Raw genomic sequence first — 24,757 nt, forward strand, 5'->3', positions numbered from 1 at the left:
GATTTGTTCAGAAGGGCATATGCCTTTGCCTTCCTCTGAGGCTGAAAAAATGTGACTTGTCCAAGGTCATCCATTGGGTTTCCATTGCTGAGCAGGGATTTGTACCCTGGTCTCCACAGTCATAGTCCAACATTCAAACCACTACACAACACTAGCTCTTTACATCATGTTGGTGGAGAATACGTCTCCATCAGTTTACTTATGGGATCCAGCAGAGACTGCTTCCTCCAATATACAACAATGGCCAACATCTGTCATTCACAGACACAGTTCTTTCTCCCTAGCTACCAATCAACTGCAAGTGCCTGTCCAGGTTTGTTCAAACTGCTTCTAAGCAAAGAAGTAAGAAGATCCTGTGTCCACTTTTAGCTGTTCCTCCCTCCCTCTATGCTCAAGATTCTATTTCGGAATAAAGTTCAGAAGCACTTTGGAAAACTCTTTTAGTGTTTGGAGAAAAACCCAGAGAAGATTCACTGTCCCACTGATGCAGGAGCCACCAGCAGCTACTGGTATACTGGTATACTCTAATGCTTGTCTCAGTTGTCTCCTTCATCTGCTTTCATGCCCTCCAAGATTTCATTCATGGAAACTGGGATTATGTGCGGCCAAGCAACATCAGTATGGTCAAGATGGAAAATGTTATTAGTGAAAAAGAGCACATAATGCTGCAGCAATTTGCTTTGGCTTGAGCCATCTAATAGTAGGGCAAGATTTCATCCCATCCTCCTCTCTTCCCCCACTGAGTGAACTGAGTGCAAATAACCTTTGCACTTTGAACTCAATTTGCAGCAACAGAGAAAGCTGAAGAAAAGGGGGGAAAGTGTAAGAGGAGAGAGAAAATGGGACAGTACAAAAGCAGCTGAAAAAAATGGAATGGCAGAGGATTAGTTGAGACTGTCCCTCCCAAACTGGGACAGTTGGAGGTAATGTACTCTATGCCTCCACAATTCCTCAGATATTAGCATTTTTCACTGTAAGGGATAGTAACCTTAATTTACTTCCAAATAACTGTACTTAGATTGCAGCTGTACAAAATGGCCATAGGTGGAGAGGGATATTTACTCAATACACTATTTCAATTCTCGTTTTCCTCAGGAGCTTAGTTTATTTGACCAGTTAATTTCTTTTGGAACATGACCAGTTCCTTCAAACTGAATTAATGAGACCCTAAAACCCAGTTGAGGAATGACAGGCTTAGTGGTAAGTCCAGCTTCTCTTGCCTCAGATTTCGTGACTTGTGAGTTTAAACTATGCATCCATTTTCTCTTGTCCATTGTGAGTTGAAAGACACTGTATTATTGTTGAAGCAGTATATTATGATGGATTTTCTGGATGTCATTCAATTGTAAATAAATACATACAGTAATTATTTCATGTTTTGATAATGTGATTGAGCATTTTTAATAAACTGAGGCTATCCAGTATTAAATACGAAAGGGCCTTTTCTATGAATGATATATCAGAATGAATGTGTCCCAACAAATATATATTTGTGTAATATTTTTCTCCTATCTGTAATCTTTCCAAGTGAAATGTGATATTTGGGACTTGAACAGCTCTGGCGAAAGACTGCCAACCCATAACATAAACCTTGTCACTATTTGGCATTGATGGGTCTGCAGGCGGGTGAGAATGATTATGTTCTTCTGTGTATGTGTTTAGTTACATCATCCCATGTTAACCCCCCCCCCATGCTCCCCACCCAAATCTACATCTTTTCTTTGCCTGCCCCTCTGGTCTTTTGTCATCTCTTAACAAAATGCATATGTTAACATTTTCTGGGGCTAAGCAAAATATTTTTGTATCATTGAAGCGGCATTTTAACTGAATGTGGAAAGAAAAATGAGCAAGAGAGAACCTCAAAATAGCTTCCTGTGTGAGTATCGAAAAGTTGTACTGGCCACTGGTGGGAATTCTGGGACCTGTAGTACCTGTAATACAAAACAGTAAAATTTCCAGTCTTTAGCTGTATCAAAGTGCTGTTTGATCTCTTCAAGGAAGGATAGTTACTTCCACTGAAAAATGAGGTTTGCATTCAGGATGCCCAGCCTGAATGTCCAGGTTTCAGTGGTGCCAAGTCTATGTTTGCCCAATTAAAACTAGTGTGCCAGTTCATTAATTCTTTGGAGATGTCTGATATGGCCACTGTGACACATGCTTTGGTTACATTCCATTTGAATGAAGGTAACTAGTTTTATATGAGCTTGATTTTGGAGGGATTTTAGAAATTTTAGCTGGTCCAAGATAGTGTGGCCAGACTGCTGACTACAGCAAATTAAAGCTAGAATGGAAAGTCCTTGTGACAACTTCATTGCCTGTTATCCATTTCTAGGCACTGGAAAGTGCTGTTTATGACCTTGTTGTTGTGTACCTGCAAGTTATTTCCAACTTAAGGTGATCATGGGATTTTCTTGACCTTTAAAGCCCTAATCAGTTCAGGTTCAGACTATCTGAAAGACCATATCTTTCTATATTAGTCTGCCCAAGATTTGAGATCTTTGAACAAAGCCACCCCCCCAATCCCACTACCCTTATACAGTAGGTACATTTTGTGAAGATGTGAAGGAGGGCCTTCTCAAGGGCTGCACCTAGGTTATAAAACTCCTTTGCATCGGAGGTTAGGGAGGTCCCCTCTCTTCTTTGCTCCTACCAATAGGCAAATATTTTTCTTGTTCAGATTTTCTTTGGGTCATGAGTTGGTGCTGTTGAAAGGTTTTCCAAAGGAGTGTGTGTTTCTTTATCTCCTTTCTTGTCACATTTTAAAATTGTTTAATTCACTGCTTGGTTTTAATACAATCACTTATTGGATGACTTTTAAATGGCTTCTTAGTGGTATAACTTATTAATTTTTAACAGTATTGTTTTAAATTATGTTGTAAGCTGCCTTGGATGCTATAGAAGAAGAAAAGCAGGGTATACATACATAAAAATAAATTAAATAATGAACTGTGTTAAATCACTCTGTTGGACTAAGTCAAACAGTCCAGAAATCATGGAGCTGGTCAAATCTACCTGGAGCTGAAAGAAACAAATCATCCACAGATGGGGTAGTCAGAAAGAACAATGAAATGAGCTCCCTTCACACCACACAATTATAGCTCTATGATTTCACTTTTAACATCCATGGCAATATCTTCTGGAATCCTGGGATTTGCACTTTTAGGTAGGGGTTATTTAGAATTCCCAACCAGAAAGCTCTAGTACCTCCTCAAACTACAAACCCCTGGATTCTTCAAAATACAGCCATGGCAGTTAAAGTGAAATCATAGTGCTATAACTGTGTAGTGAAAAGTGGCACAAGAGTCACTATTATCAAAACTAAGGTACCTGACTGATCACCTGTCTTTGACTATTTCTTCCAACAATCACCTTGTGTGTCAGACTGTAATTTCTGCAGAAACCAATTATGAAGCAGGAACAGCTAGGCCTCCTCTGATTGTGTGACAGGTGTGGATCTCTGTGCTGAACCATTCTTCAATCTCACATACACACCTATGCTGTGATTGTGTTTGTGCTCTGTCAGAAGAAGATGCAACACAAATCTTTATATAACAGGACTCTTTGACGTCTGCAAGAAAGATCTCTGTCTGCCACTCTAATATCTAAAGGTCAGCTCTCTGGTGCTTAAGGTCTCCTCATATGTAGTGAGGCTTTTCCCAAATGTCTTAAAAGATGTAGTCATTTACACCCCACATTGAAAATCCATACCTGTGATCTTGTTGTTTTTGACAATTATACACCAACTTCTAGCTGGTCTTTTGGAAGAAAAATTGTTTTTGTGAGTCATAGCCAGACAACTCTAGCTGCCTTTAGATGAAGCTAATTATCTCAATTCATTTCAGTGTAGGTTAGGGCTTCTTTGGGAGCTGGAATAACTTGGATTGCACTAGCCACTGACTACAATAGCAACATGATTACGCTGATTTTCCAGAACCTCTCAGAACATCTTTTATTTTCCTTAATAAATACAGTTTTTTGGACTCTCTGTCCAAACTGGGACATGGGGCATCATTCTTCTGGGGGTTCTATTTTTTCTTGGGGATGAGTTCTAGTCAACAGGCCTGGCAACTTATTGTTCCATCCTACAAGACTTATTCTTTGCACTTCTATAGGCTTCAGTATTATCTCTTAGATACTACTAAGATAACAATATATTTTTGCTTTTATGGAATTATGGTTGTATTATCGTGCTATACCTACGATTATGGTTTGTCTTGATTTTGTTTCATTTGTTATACTGTTAGAGGATTACTGTTTTCTTTCAATTTTGTAAGTCACTATGAGATGGCTTTTCATATTAGGATGTGAGATATAAATTACAAAATGGGCGAATGATGGGTCGAAATCTTGATTGCTTCTTTCTTGTTATACCCAGAATAAATCCTAAAGCAGAGGATGGACATATGCCAGAACCCCGAGGGCCTCATTTTCAGCTCCTCTACAGTTCTGAATTTATAATGTCCTAAACCTGATTGTTAGTCATGGCTAGAGTAAATCCAATGTATTAGTGAGATTTAGCTGTCTGTTGACTCACTATTCAACAATTCATTGAATGGGTCTACTGTAGTTGGGACTAACCAACAGGTCGCCAATCAGTGTGTTGCTACTGCTCTCCTTCAGGCTGGTTTTAGAGGGCCAAGAATCATAGCAGCCCCTACAGACCCACAAAAGGCTTTTCAATCATCTATATTTTGGGGCCAAAAGGCCCTTTTAAAAAGCTGGGGAGGGATTCAAAACACTTTGGTGAGGTTGCTGAGATCTGCACTGGGCTGCCAGAACACTATATGTGGCCAATGAGCCATATGTTTCTCATCCCAAAGTTTTTGAACTAGTAAGCATCCATCTACAGTAGAGTGGATAATGAATTTCCAAAGAGGAAATGCATCTTCAGCAATAGAAACAAACAAACAAAAAAGAGGACATAAAAGATGCCTCATTACATTTTTACATGTATTAACTGATCTGAATAAAAATTTAAAAAATGAAAATAATATAATTTAATTAGAAAGATAATGTCACCATAGTGGGGAAAATTGAGACCAGACGATCTGTGTGCTTACCGAGACTACTCTCCAGCTATTAATGATGAATGGGCAAATTCAAGGAGTTTTCTCTTCCTTTTTTATAGTTTTCTGTCTTTAAACTGGACTTGGACTGGATGTTACTTCTAGCAGAGCTATCAGAGGGCTATCCTTGGAAAGTTCTTCAAATAAAGAGCTGTTTTCTCTATAAAGTAGGACACAAGGCCACCCTAGACCCATCTGGTAGTGAAACAGAATTTGTTTGAATGTAGATCTACAAAGTGGTGATAGCATGCTCATTTCCTTCCCACTTCTTCTTTTGAAGCATCATGGAATTAATGTGGTGACTTCAAACTTGCTTCATGCTCCAGCTATACACTGAATTTAAATGGATGTGGCTTTCATTTTACTAGGTTATTCCGCTGAGCTATAATTAATGTAAGCACAGTGATTAATAGCATAATTAATTGCTGGTTTAGTAGCTCCGATTATATGCCCAAACAATATCATACCTACTTTTGAGCATGGGGAAATTGTGGACAGCCTAAAGTAAACCATCCACTAGAATATAGGCTTTTGTGTTACTTGTTTCCAAACCACTGTCTAATCAAGAGGAATCTTCTAAAGCAAGACTGGATAATCTGTGACCCATCAAGGTGATCATGCATCTCACCAGCCATCTATTATGGCTGGCCTATAAGCAGCTGGATCAAGCCTAATTGGAGTAGAGCACAAAATCTATGGAGCTGCTTGTGGGCTATCTCCTGCAAGTTGTTCAGGCCTGCTTTTTTGGGGGGCGGGGAACCAAGACTCCAGCTCCAGTCCTTCCATTGAATGAAATATTTAAGTGTTTGGGCTGATGATCAGAAGGATGATCCATAACTAATTCAATCTTTCTTCTAATATCATGAAGGTCAATGTCTGTGAAATCATCAGGGAGATGATCCTCATACTGCAAGAGCCCTTGATGATGCCATTAAGCATGATACAGTATCAACTACAGGTGCTTAGAGCATGACATTAAAATAAATAAAATAAAGTTTAATGAAGGATAATTTACATATACAGACTCAAATTTCAAGGCAGTCCTTTTCTCCCTTAGAATCTTTTTTCTTGCCTAAAGGATTAAAGAAAGTCTAGGCTCTGAAATCTGGGCAGCCTAAACATCACCCTTCAATCGCCAGCCAAGTTGGTAATGCTATATAGCAAAGGAGAGGAAGCCAGATGGTCACTCAGTCATAGAAACCCACTGGCTGACCTAGAGCAACTCACACTCTCTCAGCCTTAGAAGAAGGCAATGGCAAACCACTTCTGTACAAAGTTTGTTGTGAAAACTCTGTGATAGTTTTGCCTTAGAGTCACCATAAACCAGAAAATGACCTGAAGACATGCATAACAACATAGATACACTCAGTGTATTGGGACTGCAGGAACAGCCACTATACATTCCTCATTTCAATGGAACTATAAGTAGGCACATTCACAGATACAAGTCAATTCCACATTGTCACTATTCAGGAGAAAACGTTTGCTATCATTTGACTGGGGATGGGATGGAGAGTGGAGAGAAGGGGGAAAATCTGTCAATTTTTACCTATTGTGCCATAAACTTTCATGTGTAGGTGTACAAAAAGAGGTCACTGTGTTGGTCCATGAGAACGAAACAACTTCCAAAATAGGCAATACTTTTATTTGGATCAACTATAATTTGACAGTCATGTTCAGGCTGAATTCTTTAACAAGTTAGGTTGCAGGAAAAATAATGGGCAGAAAGGTACAGGAAAAGTGTGGAAGTTCAAAAATTTGGCTTGATGTTTAAGCTATGAAGTCAACAGAGGAAGTTTCCAAAATGAGAAATGAAGAATTTATGTGGGCATCAATGGTACATATGTAGGTATCATATCATGTTCAACAATGCTTACTGAGGTGAAGAGAAAAAGGTAGGTAGCCACCTCTGGACAAGTATAGTTGTCTTCCTCAGTCTGATCCACTCACATATGCTAGACTATAACTCTCCCTCTCACCATTTCCAGAAAACATCTGTAGGGTATGAGATGGGAGAAAGCTTATCTGCCTATGATATATATCTGTTTATCTACTTAGGGAATCATTTCCTTCATGCATTTAATGAAATATATATCAGCCCATGAAAATTTATGCCACAATAAGTTACATTTGATCCTCTTTAAGGTGCCACAAGAATCTTTGTTGTATGAATTATGATAACTTTTAATCATAGTTCAAATCTCCCTAAAAGCATGTATGATTTGCTAAAGATTTTTTTCCTGCTTCTGTTAAAAGTCATGGAAATTTCCTCCCCAGTTGTCTAACCCAGGCTGTCACAACAGGTGGTGAAATCTTTTAATCTTCATTACAGAACTTCCTAAGGAGAACAATTCTCCTACTATGCAGTGCATATATTCTTCCAACTCAGGTGTTCAATTAAACATTGATTTTTTAATTTTAATTACTTTTACATAAATAAAATCTTTTATAAATAAATAATCTTTTACAGGACTTACACTTTTCGCAGAAATTGGGAACTATGTCACATGGCTTTCCTATTAAGGGGTGATTAATTTTTTTCCAGTCTGAAACATCTTTAATGAGCCTTTCAAGAATAATTAGAAAATGCAAGCTATTGCTTCAAATGCATGCAAAGACCTAATAATTTTAATAGATATAATGTAACACCTACATAGAAGAAAATCAGAATGCAACATTTTAGGCTGAATAGAGTTGTCAAGGTACATATGAAAAAATAATTATGTTTTTAAATGTTATGATATAAAAAGGCAAACTGAAAAAGGGGGTAGGGGACCCTGCTACCTGCAATGTAATAATATAAAAAATGTTTAACTTTTTTCAAGACTTCTCAAAACTTCTCCCATAGGACTTTATCACACGTGAGGAATTTCTCTTAATTGTGAATGAAAACAAAGTGGGGCCAGAACGCATTCACGTGAATTTGCTAGTTCAGCGAATTTACATGAATGCAAATTGCATTTGAACTGGCTTCCCATTGCCCAAAAATAACATGCCATTGCCCAAATTTACGTGTGGTAGTCTATCATGCAATAACATTAAACCCCATGATTGCGTTCAGATTGCCATTGGATTATACTTCCAATTTCCCTTGTCTGATAAACTCCATAGTTTTGTTATGGCATTTTCACTGGGGGAAAAATGAATTGAAAGAAAACTAGCTCAGTTCCCACACTGAATGATTAAGATATATTGCTATTCTGTTTCATGGATCATCTAGATTTGAAGTCTAATGTTCAGACAACGTTTTTGCATAATATTAGTATGGACAAGGAGAGAGAAGTGGGAGCTAGATTATCAGCAGTGGTTCAACTGATGCAATTGCTCCAGGGTCCCCACAGACTATAGCCCCAATGGAGAAAGGAAAAAAGTAAAACTTGCGTTCTTCCTCAATTATTTCTTCAACCACCTGAGATTTCTGTTATCATTAAGTGAATAACTGGCCTGGGGAGAGCATAGGAATTTACAAGACCAAAAATGGTTTCACACATAATGATTTTTGTGCTTTTGTCTATTGTGTTTTGCATTTTTCTTTTAGCATTCATTTATTCATTTAATTGCTATGCCACCACTCCTAGTTCACAAATGTGCAAAAAGGAAACTCTGTTAGGGTTCTATATTAGGGTTCTATTGTTGGAACCGCCCCAGGGCCTCAACTACTTCAAGCTGGCTGTGATCATGCATACTTGTTGAGTAGTGGACTCTCCATCTAGGTGGTGGACTTTTGATCTTTGGAGGTCATTGAACAGAAGTTGGGTGGGCATCTTTCAGAAGTGCTTTAGTTGTGCATGCCTGCACAGCTCAGGGTTGGACTAAATGGGCATTCTTGTCCCTTCCAACTCTATGATTTAATGTTGACTCCATTCCTTCAGTTCATATCTCAGTTAGGTCCACAGCCATGCACAGATTTCTGTTTACATGAGATGTGCCTTGCATTTTTGTACAAAGGATACATGAATACAGCATCCCAGTCAATCTATTGATGTCTGGAGATGGGTAGATCTCACTTCCACCATGCATTGATTCATTTTAAGTGTATATGTTGTCTGAAAATTCCTAATGTTAGTGAAAGCATGAAGGTACCTCTAGATAAACAAATAACAACAAAGGTTTGGAGCTCTACCATTTTTTTTTTGTGGAGTTTGCCAGTCCTAGCTTTTATTTAGACAAGGTCAAGAAAGGGAATAGGTGGATAGGCTTTGCCTGTAGGGATGTAAAAAGCAAAATTTCTCAAGGATCTGTACTGAAACCACTGCTTTTTTTCTTCATACATGACATGATGCTGGAGATGAGTCAAGCTGATGACCAAATGTGCAGATAAGAGCAAATTATTTAGTGTTAAAGAAAAGTGTTTTGGGGGGTGGGTGGAAGTGGCAGTGAAGAACATCAAAGGGAAGTCTCCAGTATTTCTTTTTAAGTGGATACAATGCCTCATAACATTGTAGTATGGAGATTAATTTTAGTTTTTAATTCAGAAATCTTTGCCATGGCTACTGTAAAATAAGGATATGTGGTCATCTGCAAAGATAAATAAATCAGTAAACTAGGGTACAACAGACATTTTCAGATCAACACTTCTTTACAGGTTTAAAATAGATGGTTCAAGCTCAGCAGTTAATTGGCATGAACCTAATTTTGTCAAAAAGCTTATAGAGAATTGTAATTTATTTCCCAAATAAGTTGCATTAGCTTGGGTCAAATTGGCTTACCTTTCACCCCATATAGATCCTTTTCCAAATTCCTTTCTTAGACTTGGCAAAGGGGCTCCACCTCTATATGTGGAGTTTTGAGGTTTGATTTGGCTTGGATAGGCAATTCTGATTTTGGCTGAAATATGCAGAAAATTTGTGTGCGGCCCAGGATCTGGAAATTCTTCATTGTTGACAGGTGCAATTCCCACAAGACAGTTTAACATTTTCTTGAACAAAACAATATTAAAACAAAAATTCTACTCTGAGAATGGAATCTGGAAACTCCTGGGCTGAAGCCTGTGTTATTAGGAGACAGTACAAAGCTGAAAAAGAGGAGTAATGAGGCAAGCAATGTTTTTATGCCTGTTCCATTTATGATATATAATTCCTCTGTGACTGAATAAGTCAGGACATATGGTCAGCCTGTGTAAGCCTTTCAACCTCCTTTTTACTGAGGTCATAGCTGGCTATGCCATCATTTTAGCTAATCCCTCAGGTGAGTTTTGAAATTACCTCACTTGTGTGGTGGGCTTCTCCTTCCCCAAGCTCTGTGTATTTTGAAACAGATTCAAAAACAGATTCCCCCCATTCTAATTCAAGCCTATTTTGATAGGGGACTAAAAATTGAATGGCCTCAGTGCCAAGGCATCTGCTGTTATTCTTTAAGTAGGACATGCTGTTCCTTAAAGTAGTTGACTGCAAAGAGTCCAGCCTAACAGCCATATGTTATGGCTTGCCAGGTGTTTGAGAATGATACACCTCAGCCAAAATAGGTAGATCCTAGCATTCCTCTTCCTCAGCCACCTAGGAGCAGAATTACTGTTGACTTTCCACAGGTTTGCCAGGTCTTATTCCCTGAGGCTCCAGGATTAAATCTGAGACAGGGGATGGGATGGGTCTTTGTGATCTCACAGCAACTGAGCTGTATGCTGTCCCAGAAAGGATTGGGAAGGATTGGAACTGCTTCTGAGAAATCTGGATAAACAAGCCTAGAATACAGGTAAAACTGGTTAACCAGGTAATAAGACAGCCCACAGCCAGTAAGGAATATCAGTAAGAAAACCCTATGATAGGCTTGCCTTTGGGTTGCCATAAGTTGGAAAAGATTTGAAAACACACAACAACAATGCAACTTTCCTATGCTAGCTCTTCTGTGAATGCTTGTCCTCCAGATATAGAACTGATGAAAATCTGCATATGAGAACTGATAATTTGTTCCTTCTCTCTGCTTCATAGGCTTTAATGAGTTACCAATCTTTTACTCTTTTACTTTACAACTGTTAAATTTTCTCAGGAATTTTTAGTGATGGACTTTGCCGAAACCTGCTTTTGACATGCCTTTTGACATAACATGCTTTTGACAATCGGCAGCTATGGAAATTTGAATACTCTTGTAATTTTCCTTCATGGATAAGTACAGAAGATCCATTGTATGGATGGGTGATCAATATGTCTGAAGCACTTGCAGTTATATCAAAATGGATGATTCAAATTTTATAGGTGTGCATTGCAACCTGTCAGTGTTTGTTGGATAGTGTTGTATTTTTACTCTCTTTATGCACTAAGCAAAATGACTATGAATGAATCATCAAATGAAATTATTAATATTTTTCCATTTCCTGAACTAAGCAAAGAAATAGATGGATGTGTTCCCTTTTCTCCATAAAAGTGACATCTTGCATTTCTTTAACCATGTAATTAAACACTGTACTGAAATGCACTGTCATCATTTTTCACTCCAAGGACATATACATTTATCAATGAATGTGTCCCATATAGCACTATAACATATTCCATTGTACAAGCTTCACTGTGTAACCTCAGAGCAATATGTAAAACTGTTATAGCAGAGTGTTTTTTCCCCTGTTATTGAGAACGCACGGTCTTCCTTGCTGACAGAAATGGTACACTAATTTGACTATCCCTTCTTGGAAGCAATACATGACATATATGACATTGTCTTCCCATCCTTCACAGATTGCCAAAGAGAAAATATTACTGTCCCCCAAAGCTATTAATGGAAATAGCTCTTGTATTGTTATTATGAGACAAAGTAGAGAGAAGGGACAACATATTGATAGACAAGCAAGACTCAGAGTGAATCCTGATTCAAATAGTTAGGAAACTAGCATTTAAAATTATCTCTGGCTCCATCATCTTTCTGTTATTCAATATGTCAACCATTCATGTAAGCCCACTGGTTTGAGACATGGCCGTCAGATGAGACTAGACAAACTATGGTTAGGTCTTCGTCTACTATTTGCTAATATCCATAACAATCTATTTTTGTATATTTTAAAAAATGAGAAAGTACTGAGATGGAAAACCAGAAAAAGGGGGTCATTTTTCTTGCTAATGGACTGTGAGGATATTCTGGGGTGAGCACCTTGTCTGTCAGAAGCTAACTGAATCATTTGACAGGATAACAAATTGGTTTCTCCATCCAGAGGTGACATGACAAAAAACCAACAAAAAATTACTTCCTTCAAAACTGAAACTTATAAAAAGTAGTGCTTCATATAAAGTCCACAAAGAATTTTTACATCACTGTATAAGGAAACCATTATTACTGACTGGAGCAAAATATAAAATTAAATATAAAAATAATATAAAAAATAAAAATAAAAATAAAAATTGGGCAAAATATAATATGAGTGAGTCATCCACACACTCTCAGTCCCAGTAATACTTTTGGTAGGTTCACCTTAGGGCTGCCAAAAGTCAGAAATGACTTGAAGGCACACAACAACAAACAACAAATTATTTTTAGCTGTATCTGTTTTAACTTTTGCAATTCACCTTGAGTCTGGGACTGGAATAAAGGATGGAGGATGATGACAGCAGAAGCAGCAACAACAGATCTTCCACTGTTGTGAATTTTAAATACCTTTCTCTAAAGTACAAACCCTGGGATTCCATAGGAATTAGCAATGGCAATTAAAGTGGAATCATAGCACTATAAATGTATAGTGTGGAAGAGTCCAAGGAGAAAAACATCTGACAGTTATAATACTTTCATCTCAGTGAATGAACAGCTATCAAGGGAATCCATAATTCTGATTATACGTTATAGCTTTGTCATTGTCTTTGTTGATGGCCGAAACAAACTTTTACACAGCAAGGTGTTTGAGTCACTCATGGAACATTATTAGAGTAGCTTGTGTGACTGGGATCCAAGGATAAAACTACAGATTAACGTGGTTGAAACAGAGCAGCAAATTTGAGCCTGCTCAGCCTCTAGTCAAAGTGGATGGTACTCAAGAACACTTGCACCTTTTGGCATTCATGGAAGAAAATCTCATAAGCACCTTTTTCTCATGATTGTGAAGACTAAAATTACAAGAATAACATATTAGTAACATACTTTTATTCCTGCTTAGCTGGACGTAGGACCCACTGTGTTTAAAGGGATTTATTTTCAGGCAAGTGTGAATAGGATTTTAATTTGTGAATAGAATAATAATTTGGGGCCATTGCATGACACCTTAGATCAGAAATCTGAGACAACCCTGAGAATTATTTCATGACTGACCACTGTTGGGTACTTAAGGGACAGAAAAAGAGCTGACAGTTAAAATCTACAGTCTGTTTTATTGTTTAGAGATATGTTTAAACTCTAGTGAATATTTATGTGTAAAACGTATTGTTTGGATGCACCAAAGTACAAATATTTTCAAATTTTAGTGCTATTATTGTTGTTGTTGTTGTTGTTGTTGTTGTTGTTGTTGTTATTCAACACAATTTCTCAATACTGGATTCACCATGAATGATAATGAACCAGTCATTTATGTTACTTACTCTTTTGCCTCTTCTTTCTCTTTGACTGGCTGTACCTCTTCTGGTTTTGTTGTTTCAGGAGGCTCTGCTAGTTTTTCAGCTTGGGTGGGCTCAGGTACTTTTTCTGGAGCTCCTGCTGCATCTAGGATCAGAGAGTAGATGAATAAGTGAGCTATTTATAACAGAATGTTGAAGCTTAAATGAAAAATGATGCTTTTCTGATTCACCACATACTGCACAAAAAGTGTGTATCTTGGGGCAGAATTCAGAAACTACTACTTCCAGTATCCCCAGCTAGCAAGGCCACTGGTCATGGCAGCTGGCAATTCTGGGAGTTGTAGTCCCCAAAGTAACTTTTACCAGCTTTGGTGTTATGTCAGATAACCATTTGTCTGTCTTCTGTAGATTTTTTTTTTTATGAAATCAAAGGAAAGAACAATCCAAAGGTGACAGAGAAACTGAAGATGAAAGAAGAGCTGCCACAGCTGTTTACCAAGGTTGGCCTAACTAGCTTTGTATAGTTATTATTTTGCTTACAAATTCCATGTGCGTTCATAATTATAGGCCCTGCAAGTCTTTATTCAGGGCTGACCACATAGCCTTGAGCCAGATCTCACAATCATAGTCATCATTACGCCAGAAAAGTTATGGTGTCTGTTTATCTGATCCACAGTTTGAAGCAAGGCCAGAACTGGAGTGCCATAGCATTTTTCTGCACTTATGGAGCTCTCTGGACTGGCAGAGCAGAGAGTTTACTTCACTTCCAGAAAGGAAGTTTGGCAAGAAATCTTTTTCCTAACACTTATTTTGCTTTGGTGGTATCAAATTTTGGTAGTACAGTTCTACTGGTAGTGACAGCAAATGAGTACAACAGGCAAAATGGCTTGTAGAGTTTCCAGGTCTCAGGGCCTGCCCTGAGTCCAGTTCTCATGCTGAGGGGGACTTTCACATACACTGTTGTCAAGCCAAGTGTCATCCACTTCCTTTTACATACACTGTTGTCAAGCCAAGTGTCATCCACTTCCTTTTACATACACTGTTGTCAAGCCAAGTGTCATCCATCCTATAGCTGTGTGTTTTATTTTTTTTCCTGCCTAGGTATAGTACATTACATTTCTCCCTGTTGAAATTGATTTTGTTAGATTTGGCCCAGCTCTCTAATCTACAGTATTAAGATACTTTTGTCCTCTGGGCTACCTCTTCTAATTTGGTGTCATCTGCAAATTTGATAAGCATGCCCTCTTTTCCATCCTCTAAATCACTGATACAGTAAATAGTTGATTAGCACTGGGTCCAGGACAGAATCCTGTGGCACCTTACTAGTCATTTCTCTCCAGGATGAGAAGGAATTATTGGTGAGCACATTTTGGGTTCAATCAGTCAACCAATTACAGATCTAATTAATAGTCTCATTGTCCAGCCCACATTTTATGAGCATTTTTGGCAGGAATATCACGGAGGACCGTGTCAAAGGCATTGCTGATATGTAGATATGCACATCTACAGCATTCCCTTCATCTCAAAAGCTTGTTAATAGATCAAAAGAATAAAAGGGGAGCAAGATTAGCTGGCCATGACTTGTTGTTGCAAGTGGAGACTCTGCTTTTATATTAACTTGATCTCACACCAATACATATTTGTATAGCCTTCCCCAACCTGGTGTCCTCCAGATAGGCTGGACTGCAACTCAAATAGTTAGCACTAGGCACTCTTTGACAATAAACTTTAAAATGAAATGATCTTTGCTTAAGAAAAAGCAGGCACTGGGTCGCTCTTTGAGCTTTTGGATTTCTCAGTATTTTTTCTTTTAAAAGACTGAAAGGATGAGTCCTGAATCATATGCATCAAGAGACTGGATAGGGTTGTTTTTTTTTTAATTTCAGATGAATGTTGGTGGAAGATGGTGGAACTGAAAAAAATCACCCACAAGTATATTATGAGTGATTCTGACACAATTATGTTTATAAAACTCAATGATTGTCACACTAATAATGGCTGATGCATTTGTGTTTCAAAAAACAGCTTGTAAAAGAGCTACAAGACAGATGTTTATATAGGTATGTGAAATGCAAATTTGACCAAGAGGTTATGTCATTGATAATGTGTCCTTTACGCTGACATTTCAGTCTCAGGAGATTTTTTCCCCCTAATTAATCTTAGTTGGTATTTTAAAACCTAAGTTCTGTCATCATATTGGTGTTCTGCATAAAGGAGATGCAGGATAATCTTAAAATGTGAGGTGATTATCGGAAAAAGCTTGGTAGTGATATTGTAACACATAAATCCACATTGTAGTTTTTAAAATGCATTGGATTTGAGAAATAATCAAATCATAAATCAGTCCTATTGATTAATATGACTTGATTGTTTTTATTACAATTACTTTTGTTCACACTGGAAGATTTATTTTTTTGAGCTGCTGCCAAGTCAAAATAATTGCTTGAAACAAAAAATATCTGAAAAATAAAACCATACAGACTACATTAGATGTTCATAAAGTAACAGATCAATACAAGCTTACTATCTTCAGTTCCAACTGTTGATTGGGATCTAATAAGTCATTAGACAAGTCATTAGTACCCTCTTCATCCCTACCTACTCACAGGTGTCACAACCCTTCTCAGACTTAAGGAAATTATCTGAATAATGAATGGGATAAAAATAGAGACATGCAAATATCCTTGGATAGTCATGCATATATTTCCAATGGCTGCCTCCAGAAAGATGGCTTTGCCATTAGAGTTTTGAAACATAAGTATATTTTTGTACCACCAACCCATAGTACTGCTGATAATATATTGTCCTTCTGACACCTCAGTAAGTATATTTATTTGCTTTCAGGCTAGCATTCTTGTTCATGACATGGTAATTTTCCATGCCTCAGTCATGACTGAGCATGAGCCAGAAGCGTGATGTGGCTACTAAAGAAAGCTAATGCAATCTTAAGCTGCATTAACAGAAGCATAGTGTCCTGATTTATCCCCTCGATTTGAGTGTGGCCTTTGTTGTTGACTGCAAAGAAGCTTCTGGTCTGGTTTTGTAGCAAACTACTGTTTGCCCTCCAGCAAACAGTAATTTACTTGGAAAGCAAGTAATTTGGCTTGCTAGTAAACTACAATTAAAAAAAAGTTGACTTAAAGTTGCTCTCTCTCTCTCTCTCTCTCTCTCTCTCTCTCTCTCTCACACACACACACACACAGAGTGCTAGGCTTAGATGAAATGACAAGTATGCTTTGTTATAGAGTAGGCAAGGAGAGTTTTAATCCAACACATAAAAGTGGAGGGAATGGGAAGGGAACCATACAAACAGAAGGTGCAAGTTTGCTATGTTAGTAGCATTAACAAGAAGCATAGGCTGGTGCAGCCTTTCCCAGCCTGGGTCCTTCTAGATATTTCAAATTATATCTCTGAGGAGATTATCAGATGGGAGGCATCCCGTCCTTGTCCCGTTCTTCCTGTGCAATCATGGGAAGGACCTTCACATGATGTTGCGCTTATCTGGACATTGCCCCATCCAGAAAGCATGATTGACCACAATCGTGTGAAAGGCTTTCCAGTGACATCGTACTCATCCTGTCATTGCCCCTTCACTGAAGTAGAATTGTCCTGGCATTTTGTATTAACAGGAGTTCACGTTAATACAATTCCACTTCAATGACAGGATAAAAACGACATCTTCAATAAGCTTTTGCGTGATAAAGACAAGGATGAGAGAGCAATCCGCTTTGCTCCCGACCCTGTCCTGTCCCCAGTCTGATAATCTCCTGAGTATATCTGACCTCATTAGCTGGGGCTGGGGAATACTAAACCAAAGTATCTAAAAGGACCAAGGCAGGAAAAGGATGCCTTTACCCCTAACTGCAAAGCCATTACCTCAGTATCATTTAAAAATCACTGCTTATTTGTATGGGCTATGTGTTTCCTAGGACAGGTGCTCTTCAGTCAGTGATCTTACTTGAGACTAGGGACCTTGAAAATGACCTTGACATATTGGAGACAAACAGCTGGGTCTAAAGTAACAAAATGAATTTCAACAAGGATAAATCTAAAGTACTACATCTAGGGAAGTAAAATGAAATACACAAATACAGGAGGGTGATACCTGGCTTGAAAGTAGTACATCTGAAAAGGATCTAGGGGGTCTCAATAAACCACACTCTAAACATGAGTCAACAGTGTGATGCAGTGGCCACACTGAAGTAATGAATACAAATTAGAAGAAAAGAGATTCTACCTAAACATTAGGAAAAAAACTTTTTACTGTAAGAGCTGTTAGAAGATGGAATACGGCTGAGTGGCCATATCCCTTGGAGTCATCTACCCTACAGAAGGCTCGGTGGGAGTGGGGATGTAATTTCAGCATGGGGGTATTTTTTACAGGGATTGTAGTTGAGTTTGTATTATGAATGACCTTTCCCCCCAAAATTGAGATCTATAGAAGCTTATACAGTAACATGAAAACAGATCCCAATTGCAATCAATCAATCAACCAACCAAACAAACAAACAAACAGGTAGAGGTAAAAATACAGTCGGCCCTCCGTATCCATGATTCAGCCATCCACAGCTTGAATCAAACAAGCAAACCTTGATTTTCCATTTTATATAAGGGACACCATTTTACTCAGCACTGTATATAATCGAGCTTCAGTATCTACAGATTATGGTATCCACGGGGCAGAACCAAACCCAAATGAATATCAAGGTCCACTGTATACAAAAGTTTATGTTAAAGTAGAATTAAGCAAACATCATTATTATAATTAAATAGCAATTTTGAAACATATTAATCAAAACTTTTTTTTTAAAAAAAACTCTTTTTATACACTGCTGTCTTAATGAAAACCGCCAACTACACCCCTAGTATTGAATTTAGAAAATGTCCTGAATTCATTGTTAGATGCACATTTAGCATAGTGTCTGGTTTGACTCTGAGATTATCTTTCTTGGATTAAAGACACCAAAGAAGATTTGTGAACAGAGAGAAGGAGCAGAAGAGGAGTGGGGGAAATCACACACATATGCAGAACAGAATTTTCCTGTCAACAATCGGAAATGAGGATTAGTTTCCTACATTTTAGCTTTTCACAGCTGAAGAAGAGTAAGCAAGTTTATTAAACATGTGAAGCTCTGACTAATCTTGAATGACAATGCATATATTTCCCTAAGACCACAAGCCTCCAAAGTGGCTGGTTGAAAGAACAGAGGATCAGTGCTAAGTGTCTAGGAGAAGAAGGCATGAAGATGAGGAATTCAATGGATGCTCAAATGACTTTTCTTGTTCACTGACCGACAGTGCTCACTGAGCTGCAACCCTGTGTCCACTGAGTATTTATTAGAATTTCAATCATATATCTCATATGCTTCAAGTTCCACAGCCTCTGAGACCTCTTAGTTCAGATCTCTAGGCACAGAAAACTGGATGAAAGCCACTTTGTCAAGCTGTAATCCCACGTAGCTGCAGTTTTTGTGTGAACCCCTTAACCACTTTCCCCATTAAACACAAGTAAGTGGCATGTGGGCAGGATAGATAATACTTTTCCCCAAAAGATAGTGTCATGAAATCTATCTTAATGCAAAGTATTTTGGAGTGGCCTTGCCTTGAAAGTCTATTAAGATCTGCTACTCTTACAAAAGATCTTTAGCAATGGTTTGTTCATATTGGATCAGCATAGCTACCTGAATTTTTGGACTTTGTAAATTTGCAGCTATGGGGATTGCCCTGTAGGTGATTTTTTTGAAATAAATGAAATAGACATGTTTCAGTTTAAAAAGAAGGTAAGGTGTATATTTGCATCTTAAGCAGGATTGAGAATCATGTGGACTCTGGGCTTCATGGATTCCTTTGAGTCCACTGCAGTGCTTTGGGCCCCCCTGGTCCCTGTCAGCCCCCTTTGCTTTTGGCTGAAACAGTGATTTTTAGGCCAAAAAACATTTTAAAGGGTAACCCCCTTTACCCTTTGTGGAGCTATTGCATGCTGTTTTAGGGGGCACCTGCATATAATGTAGTCAAGTGCAGATGAGACTCAAACGAGAAGGTGCTCTGGCCTTCGTACTATATACATCCCAAATCTACAGGCCTTAGATGTAGGGTGGCCATTGCAATCAGGGAGAACCAGGCAACTCATGTTGGTGGTAGGAGTGAATGCTTTTCATAGATCTCTGCTACATTTCTAAAGCACACACAACTTTGTATTGAAAATATAATAAATGTAGCACATGGATTGTTGCCAGCTATTCTCTTATTCTGGTTATCCCAACTCTTGATTTTTCTGCTTTACTCTGAATTTTTATTTTTGTTTGAGCTGAGCAGGCTTTGTCCCTGCCAGTGGGGTTCATAACTCTCTGACTAGTAATTTCATAATTGGTACAAACACAAGCTGAGTGCATCTAAATAATCAGTACAGACAGCACTAAGTGCCAGTTTCCTATTCTCATGATGATTTGTTCCCCAGACTTCTCAACTAACCTCTTTTTTGACAGCTGTCCAGAGCTGAAATGCATGCTGGGATCAACAAGAGTTTTTGACTGACTGCATACGCTATCAAACATTTATTGCAATATTTCTTTAAGAATAGAACAGACATTTTATTTTTATCCCACCTCTCCAGCAGGATCGAGGCAGCAAACAACACAATAAAATATAACAACAAAACAGTAAATACAACAATGCAATAAAATGCAATAAAATACAGCAATACGAAATAAAATCCATTATCCCTCCTTCCAACCAATAACCTATAATTCACAGAAACAATAATAAAATAGCATCTAGATTAATTAAAACGACAATCAAATGACAGAGACATGGGCATCCTGGGGTTTTCTGTATGATAATCCATATCAGTAGGTGACCAAGTGAGTTACTCAAGGAAGTCCTGTCGGAAGAGATCCTTCTTGACAGCCTTTTTAAAGGTTGGTAATATTTTGGATCTCTTCTGACAGGCCATTCCATAATTTGGTAGTGGCAGATGAAAAGGTCCTCTGGGTAACCACTGCCAATCTCGTCTTTATTGGCTGCAGTAGATGTTTCCCAGAGGACCTAAGTGTGTGGGGTGGCTTGTATGGAAGAAGATGATCCCACAAATAGGTTGGACCCAGGCCATGAAGGGCTTTAAAGGTCATCACCAACACCTTGTACTGTGGCCGGAAACAAATAGACAGCCAGTGTAGAAATTTTAGAATAGGTGTTATGTGAGCATCTCTAGCTGTTCCAGTGACTAGTTTGGCTGCCATATTTTGGACTAATTGAAGTTTCTGGACTAGATACATTGATAAATTTACTCTTGTTTTTTTTTATAAAAAATATCAGGCCAACCTACGACATACACACATTAGTTACTTTAAATGTCTGTTTCTACATTTCTTCCATTCTGTGAACATAGATCTCAGAAGAAATGTTGCTTTCTTTGTTCACAGTTATTGCATCATCTTCTTGAATTCAGATTAAATACTAGTTTAGCATATGTGAAGACAGTGATGATGAAATTATATATGTTTCATCTACGTATGTGTGTGTGTGTGTGTATGAAAAATGGCAACCAATGAAGCTTGCTAATCACATGCCCTCTTTTTGTATAAAATTACATCATGCAAAAAACAAATCAGCTCTCAGAAGACAAAGCCAGTCTGTTGTGAGAGCCCTATATCATTCTATTGAGACAAAGTTGTGATGTGATGCTGCTGAGAGGAGATATGACATGCTGGGATTCATTTTTAATTTGATCCCCCTCCCAAAATTTATTTTTTTTTTTTTTTTCAGCTCCCCCCCCCCCCCCGCCCCCCCCCATAATTTGGTTGCTTATTTATGTAAGTATTTGTTATACAAGAGAACCATAACACAAAGAATTGCTTGAATTGTATTATGACCTTTTCTGATCAAAGATTATTAACATTTTGTTTCAGACCCTTTCTCCTTTTATCTCTAAAGTCATGAATCACAAAACCAAAATGCAACTAAGCTTCAGGGAGGAGCCTCTTCCAGGCCTGTACAGGCCAGACTAAGCCCATGAACTATAGGTTTTTCTCCATTTATTTAGAACATTGCTGACGCCTGTGCTCTGTAGGTACTCCACTTACGCAAGGAAGCCCACATTTAACACTTTAATATTTATAGAAAATCAGGTTTGGGAATACTGTTGATATTGATGATGGGAACTGCAGTTCAGTACATCTCAAGGATGAAATGTTTCCCCACTAAATATAAAAAGCTCTAGATTTGGGTTATTAAACATTTGTTAAGATAAAGAGAAGGAAGAGGCAAAAGGGAAATGTGTCATTACCTTTAAAACTAATTTGTTTTATACTACAATGAACTTTCATGGATATAAACCCACTTCTTCATATACAGTACCAAGTCAGTCCTGCATCTGAAGAACAGGGTTTATTTCCACAAAAGTTCAAGTGAAAATAAAACCCAGTTAGTCTTCAAGACACTGCAACATTTTCTCCTCCCCCCTCCTCATTCCCTTTGGTGCTGCAAATGGTGACATCACTAGAGTTGTTGTCACCCAGTGCAGTAGCTCATGGTTTACCCCCATGGGCCACCACCTGTACTGGACAATGCAGAATCCTTAATCAGGTATATGAATACTGACAACAAAATATTGACAAAATTAGTGACTTGCTGTTGTTCTCTAACCAAAACAATTGCCAGTCAGTGAGTAAGCCACAGCAAATTGCTCAAGACACCAACATCAGTCGCACTGCACAGTTTTATAGTCAAGTCTTTTGCTCCAAGTCTCAAGTGTCTTCTTTCAAGTCTCAAGATGAATCATAAGTTTTTGCAAGACACTTTCAAGTCAAGCCTTAAATCTGGGAGCCAATGTTTAACAGGAAAAAAAGGAGGCAGGGTGTGGTATGTTTATTTGAGGGGAATAATAAAAGTGTTAGGCAATGAGTTTGAGGCAAGGATCCAGGTCTGCTTAGCAGCCTGTCCCTGCTGTACATCAGAGGAACCTTCTAGAGCTTTGCAAAAGCTTTAGAAGGATCATTCTGCCTGAAGTACATTGCCAACACGTTTGATCTTTGAGAAACATGCCTTGTGCTCTGGGGGTGGGCCTTGCTTACAGCTTGAAGTAAATGATGCCAGCAAGTCAGTCACTAAAAATATACAAGTCACAAGTCAGGTTCAGTCAGTGTGTCTTTTATTGCCAAGTCACTGAAGCAACTTGAGTCCAAGTCAATCGACTCAAGTCTACATCACTGGCACCACCATTTATCAAATGGCAGGGCAAGGACCCCAAATGGAAATGATCAGGTGCATGAGTACTTATGACTGCTTACAATCTGCCATAGCTGCCCATTTTGGCCCCTTCCTCCCTTTCTTCTCACAATGCACAAATCTTTCATGGGGTGCATCCTGACACCACAGAGTTTCATTTTGCCTGTTTTTTTCTTTAAAACTCTATAGGTTCTCTATGGCTAGATGTCAAGGTAGTTTAAAAAGACTACAGTCTTCACTGCAAGTTGTGATTGGAATGCCACCATGTACAGGATGCACATATAGAGTTTTAGGTGTATTGCTACAGTAAAAATATTTTTGTGGTTATAACTAGAGAGAATTTTTAAATAAAAAAGAATATGATCTTTGTTTCAAACAAAATATATGACATATGTGTTGGAGTAGATACAAAAAAATTATTTAATAGAGGAATATATAAGTACAGCTGTAAATATGATATCTATTTGTGAATTAGCAATTAGGGGAGAGGGAGTGGGAGGAACAGAATATGTGATTTATAATATGATGCACGTCAGATTTCATTTGCTTTTTTGGGTAAACTTTCAATAAAGATTATTTTTAACAAACAAACAAACAAACAGAGGCTGGATAGCCATCTTTTGGGAAAAAATTAAATAAAAAAAGAATACATTTCTGCTTAAATATTGCACAAAAATATTATAGACGCTCATTTTGATGTCACCCAGTGTGGTATGTATCCCCTGCATCCATCTAGTGATGCCACTGGCTGCAAGAATGAAAACAGTTCCTTCTTTGAAAATTACCACATTTGGTAAAAAATGTCAACATTCATTGGCTATTCTTTTATGCTTCGTTTGTGTTAACTTTCTGCTTTAAGCCTACCAACCGATCTGGAAAAAAACAGCCAATCTTGTTTTTCTATTCCTAAAAGGTTTGATTTGTAGGAATCATCAGATGAAATTGTTTATGGCATGGAAATATTGCACACGACATGTTTGCACACTAAACTACTGGTTTGTTGGGGTCAGTGGCCATTGATTTATTTATTTTTACTCATGGTGGCCCTATGAATGTGAGACCTCCATGAGACTCTGTTCTTTACAGTCTTGGTAACCCAGGGCAATGACTCCCTTGATTGGTTATATCCATCTGTAACATAGTCTACCTCTTTTCCTACTACCTTCCACCAAACATTAGGAAAATGCAATTGCCTTAGTTTAATCATTTTGGCTTCTAGGGAAATTTCAGGCTTGATTGGCTCTAGGACTCATTTGTCTTTTTGGCAGTCCATAGTAACTTTAGAATTCTCATCCAGTAACACATTTCAAATGAGTGGATTTTATTCCTGTCAGCTTTCTTCACTATCCAATTTTCACATCCATACACAGAAACTGAAAATACTATAGCGTGGACAATTCTGACTTTGGTATTTAATGATATATTGGTTAGCAATGTTTTAATCGCTTTACTTCTAGGTTTTGTTTTTCCCTGGAAATAGTGGGGGGAGAACCCCACATGCTGCAGAGGGTTGCTGGTATCATCAGAAATTCACAAGAAAAATACCAGGAGAGGAAGAACATTGTATGACTATCAGAAACTCATCAGACTCCCTCTGCCCACCCCCAATAAGTAATAACTCCCACTTCATTCTAAGGCTTTTTTTTTGCCATTCTGAAGGAGCCCATCATTTATCTCTATTACTGACCTTGTTGCTTTGAGTCTGGCTGGGTGGTGTTTTCTGCCTTTTTTTCCAGAGCATCATTTGTATCCTTATTTTCTTCCTTTCCTTTCTTATTTTCATCCTTTAGAAAAACAACAAGCACTTGAAGCATATGTGCAGATAATGAATTTTGAAAGAGCAATCAAATTATATTGCTAATTATTTATCTCTGACGAAAAACAGAAAAGAATCAAGTAACAGTCCTATGAAATGCTTTTTCCTGAAACTCCAGGCAATACTGAGCTTGACTCATAGTCTGATCAGGATACAGCATCTTGCTCCATTCCACATGTGGTCTT

At 38.1% G+C, this 24,757-nt stretch overlaps 1 protein-coding gene across 1 annotated transcript in view; it reads right to left on the bottom strand.

Annotated features, from left to right (window-relative positions):
* The window catches only part of CNGB3 (cyclic nucleotide gated channel subunit beta 3), a 68,429-nt gene that overhangs the window by 39,110 nt on the left and 4,562 nt on the right, over positions 1–24,757 (bottom strand). The window contains exons 2-4 of the mRNA XM_042464453.1: positions 24,444–24,540; positions 13,556–13,676; positions 13,031–13,087 (exon numbers count right to left, since the gene is read on the bottom strand). Coding sequence (XP_042320387.1) covers positions 13,031–13,087; positions 13,556–13,676; positions 24,444–24,540 — 275 coding nt within the window. The remainder of the gene's footprint in view (positions 1–13,030; positions 13,088–13,555; positions 13,677–24,443; positions 24,541–24,757) is intronic.

This window comes from Sceloporus undulatus, chromosome 4, assembly GCF_019175285.1.
Source record: "Sceloporus undulatus isolate JIND9_A2432 ecotype Alabama chromosome 4, SceUnd_v1.1, whole genome shotgun sequence".
Lineage (NCBI taxonomy): Eukaryota > Metazoa > Chordata > Lepidosauria > Squamata > Phrynosomatidae > Sceloporus > Sceloporus undulatus.